Source organism: Epinephelus moara, chromosome 11 (genome assembly GCF_006386435.1).
Source record: "Epinephelus moara isolate mb chromosome 11, YSFRI_EMoa_1.0, whole genome shotgun sequence".
Classification (NCBI taxonomy): domain Eukaryota; kingdom Metazoa; phylum Chordata; class Actinopteri; order Perciformes; family Serranidae; genus Epinephelus; species Epinephelus moara.
In genome coordinates this window covers 4,136,647-4,141,256 of record NC_065516.1, presented here as the reverse complement: position 1 = coordinate 4,141,256, position 4,610 = coordinate 4,136,647, and the positions used below count along the sequence as shown (strand labels likewise).

At 40.5% G+C, this 4,610-nt stretch overlaps 1 protein-coding gene across 2 annotated transcripts in view; it reads right to left on the bottom strand.

The window, feature by feature from the left end:
* Positions 1 to 1,260: 1,260 nt before the first annotated feature.
* The window catches only part of hus1 (HUS1 checkpoint clamp component), a 21,649-nt gene continuing 18,299 nt past the window's right edge, over positions 1,261 to 4,610 (bottom strand). The window contains exon 8 of one of the 2 annotated variants that reach the window (XM_050056519.1): positions 1,261 to 1,706. In XM_050056519.1, coding sequence (XP_049912476.1) covers positions 1,624 to 1,706 — 83 coding nt within the window. In that variant the 3' untranslated portion in view covers positions 1,261 to 1,623. The remainder of the gene's footprint in view (positions 1,707 to 4,610) is intronic. The other variant, XM_050056520.1, reaches the window with a different exon arrangement.

Genomic DNA, 4,610 nt, shown 5'->3' with positions numbered 1-4,610 from the left:
AGAAATCGTAGACTCCAGGTTTAACCTGTGCTTGATACTGCATGGACGATTGTAACATTCTGTGAGTGCTTGATACAGTTGATTGTTGAGTTGTATAATTGTTGTTTAATTCATTATAAGTCACATATGTAGTGTTTTATGACTGTTGATATAGTACATCAGTAAGCATTGTGTGTTTTCATGAGTATAGCCATAAAGCATTATAAATGCATTACAGTTCACTATGAATGCCCTCATAATGCATTATAGATGTGGTTTTCATAGAAAGTGTTATCAAAAAAATCAGTTTTACATGCAATCTTCATTGCTCTAGATACGGACATGGGGAGACTTAACTTACTTCTCACATTTGACCATATTTTTAAAGTTGTTTTCACCCACTGATTACGTCATTTGTTTTCTCTCCAGACATTTTTATTCATAAATGGGATTGTGTCTAAGTGCACTCTTGGACAGTCGCTCTGTTTCATTCCTATCCATATTCACTGCTCAAAAAATTAAGGGAACACTTAATCATCACAGTATAACACCAAGTCAGTTAAACCTCAGAGATATCAATCCGTCCATTAAGGAAGCACAGGTAATTGTGAATCAGTTTCACCTGCTTGGGTGCAAATGAAAGTGACATGTTCAATGGAGAGGCAAATACCAGGACAACCACCAAAAAGGCAATGGTTTTACATGTGGTGTCCACAGACAGTTGCTCTCTCCTCATCCTTCCTGACTGATTCTTCTCTAGGTTTGTGTTCTGCTAGTGTCCTTGTCACTACTGGTAGCATAAGGTGGTACCTGCAGCCCAATCAGGTTGCACAGGTAATCCAGCTCCTCCAGGATGGTACATCCATATGGATTGAGGATATAACAGTAGACTGGCTGTTACACAAGGAGAGCTGGACAGGGCCATTGAAGGGCATCAACCCAGCAGCAGGACCAGTATCTGCTCCTTTGTGTGAGGAGGAACAGGAGGAGCACTGCCAGAGCCCTACAAAAATGACCTGCAGCAGGCTATTTGTGTGCATGTTTCCGTTTCTGTTTGAGGGTCATAAGGACAGAGGGATGTCGTATGCTGTAAAGACCTGTGAGGCAAATTGTGATTTGTGATATTGGGCTTTATAAATAAAATTGATTGATTGATTGATTGATTGACTTAACTGTCATAAACAGACTTCATAAGGATAGCATGAGGACCGCTGTTACATCATTTTGTTCTCAACAAATTATACAATCAACATCGACACCCATGATGTGTGTAAGTGAAACCAAAAGAAATAACCAAATGAAATACCACAAAACTTTTAATACAAAACACAAACATTAACAGTTACTTTTAAACTTTTGTTTTCTCTTTAATCTCAACAGTCAGAATCCTACTTGATAAATGTGGATTCACCAGCATGTGCGAACTACTACAGAAGTTCAGTGTCTTCCAGAGGTCCACTGTGAGGACAGAAACCAGCCTCAGTCTCAGGACAGATTTCCAGACAGTGTGAGTTTTGTCTCTTGGGTTCCACAAGGAAGAGAATCCTTTGCAATGTGGGGGGAAAACCTGACACAGGTTCTGAGCCCATTTTTCATTTCCCCAAACTCTCAGTGAGCAGGATTAACATGCAGTCTGCAGAGTGTTTACGCCACAGCAGGGATAAAATACTGCAGTGACACGTCTTCATGCAGCAGAATCAGGTGGACGACCCTCTCATGGACGATATCTGAGGGGAGAAGATGAATGGAAATACGATTTAACCAGTGATGGAACATATTGTCAAATCTTTTATTTAGGTAAATAAACAAATTGATCAGCTAGAGGTGCATTCACTTTTTAAAACTGCCACTTTTCTGTTTGTTTCTAATGTAAAACCACAATAATGACATTTGATGAGAAATAGACATTTTCATTTTCAAATTATTTTTCAAAGGAAACATGACACTAATTAAAATTACAGCACAGAAGATCTATACAATCAGCACAGTTTCAAGATTGTCACCAATTCAGTAACTGACCAAATGTCTCCCCTTCTGTTCCTGAGATATGATGTTGAATAATGGCCAGAAAAGTGTTTTTGCAGAATATTATGATGTCACAGTGAAGTTGACCTTTGAAATTTGGATATGTCATCACTACATCATTATATTCTATTAGACATTTGTGTGAAATTTTGTCATAATTGGTGTATGAATTCTTGAATTATGGGAAAAACATGTTTTGTGAGGTCACAGTGACCTTTGACCTTCAACCACTAATATCTAGTCAGTTCATTCTTGAGCTCAAGTGGATGATTTTGCCAAATTTGAAAAAAATCCCTTAAGGCCATGTTAAGGTGTCATGTTCAAGATAATGAGACAGACCAAAGGTCAAAGTGACCTTGACCTTCGACAACCAAAGTCTAATCAGTTCTTGACTCAAACTGGACATCTGTGCCAAAATTGAAAAAAAAAAATTGTCAAGGTTTTCTTGAGATATTACATTTATGAGAATTTGAAAATCAGAAACCATACGGGGTCTCATTCATGAAATGTTAGTAAATCTGTGAGTAGTTTTGCACATAAAAAACGTTACTAAAAACCTTCACCAGGTACATGAACCCCACAAGAAACTGGGATTTCATTGTAGTTACGTGTGTATGTTCATGAATGCCAGTAAGTAGTATCAATATCAGTAGTAAATTGACAAAGTGCTCCCGCTTGTCAGCAATTAGCATACATCCCTGCCCATGAATACCCAGTGACCACCATATAAGGAGGTGATAATTACTATGGATAGGTGCATCCTGTCGACCTGCAAACATGAAGCAAACAAAGACAGAGGGCCCTATTTAGATGGTCTAAAGCGGACGGCGGAGGGCGCATAATCCATGTCGCGAGTGTCATTGCTATTTAGATGCAGGCCCAGTTGTCATTTTCACGCCCTGCGCCCTCGTCGTCTCACTAGCAAATGAACTTGCGCTTCTCTGGGTGTGTTGGTGTCAAAATGAGGAGTGGTCAGGCGCAGTCATGGCCGTTGCTAGTTAGATGACGTAAAAAGCAAATGCGCCAGTGACCAACAAAAACCTGGTCTAAAGTCAACGGCGCAGTATTTCACTGTTAAACAAGTTAGTAATATGCGTCTCTAGGCGGGTGCACAACGCGCGTGCACTCTGCTCAGACACACACGGAGCAGCCACACATATGCAAAAGATAACAAATAAAAATATGATTNTTATCATTAGTCATGTGTTTAACTTCACAGAAAATAAAGAAAATAAATTAATTACAAGCTCATTTCTAGAAGATAACCAAGGGGTCCGGTGTATGAAACACAGTAAAACAAAGGCCAATTTGGTACAATACTGTATAGGCGAATTTATTGTGTGTCTCCAGAGACCGAAAATACAAGCTCAACATGCCGACATGAAGAAAAAACCCCCCACATACAATCAGACAGGCTTCAAGACATCATTTAGACAGGCTGTCTACAGCAGCAGAGCAAAATGCTTTTACAACACACAGATAACTCACATAACTCATAACCCGCGGAGGAGCAAAGTGGCGAACAATTTGATTCAATAACACTCGTATTCACTGATGAGCATATTATTGACCTATTTAAGTGCAATACAATGAAAACAACCAGCCAGTGCACCTCAGGAGTAAACAGTGCACTGTTTCACACACACGTCTTTTAATACATCCATGACGCAAGTAAGATGACTACAGAACCTCTCTCTTTTTTTTCTCCCGATTCCAAGGTATGGCAGCTGCCATACCTCGCCATACCTAAATGACGCCTGGTCCACCACCTAAGTAGCTCTCCGCCATGCGCTCCAATCGCGCCTCTTTTAAAGGGAATGAGAGGTGACGCTCTGTTTGGCTTATTGAGTGATACGCCCAAAACACACCCATGACTAATTCACAGGGTAAGTCCAACCCTTTTAGACTCTCCGCCATGGTGCACAGTCTAAAAACGCGCTGTCTAACTAGCAAGTGACTGGGACACGCCCATGTGCCGCACGCCTGGCGCTTTGCGTTTTAGACCATCTAAATAGGGCCCAGAGAGAGAGAAAAAAAAGCTGTTCTGACATGGAGATTGAAAAGTTATTTTGGGTGAAGTGGAGTTGAGAAAAACATTTGATTTTCTTCTGTCAGTAGTGGCGTGATAGGGACAGGTAAATCAAAGGCCTGGAAGGAGATACCAGATGCTGTTAACTCTGTGTCCTCTGTTGTAAGAACCAGCAAAAATGTGAAACTTGCAAAAAACCCTCAAGTACACACAAAAAAACACATCAGCTACAGGAGGAGGCTCGACCCAGTCACAGCTCTGTGCTGCAGATGAGTGAATTGCTAGAATCATCGGTGAGACCTCTCTGTCAGGGGAGAAAGCAACATGCCTCCACTGGAGCAGTTAAAGTGCAACTTGCAGGTTACATTTTTTTAAAAATATATACATGACCTTGTCTGAAAATTACCATATGAGAAGTTAATTCAGAATTTATTATGGTTTACACGACATAAAGGCACAAATTCAGAGGAAAAGTGGCTCTTTTTAGCTCCTCTTCTAAAAACGCTTTTTTTTCAACATCGCCTGATACTACGTCACGAGAGGGACTCTGCGTCCTTGACCCTGCCTCTGTCCAATG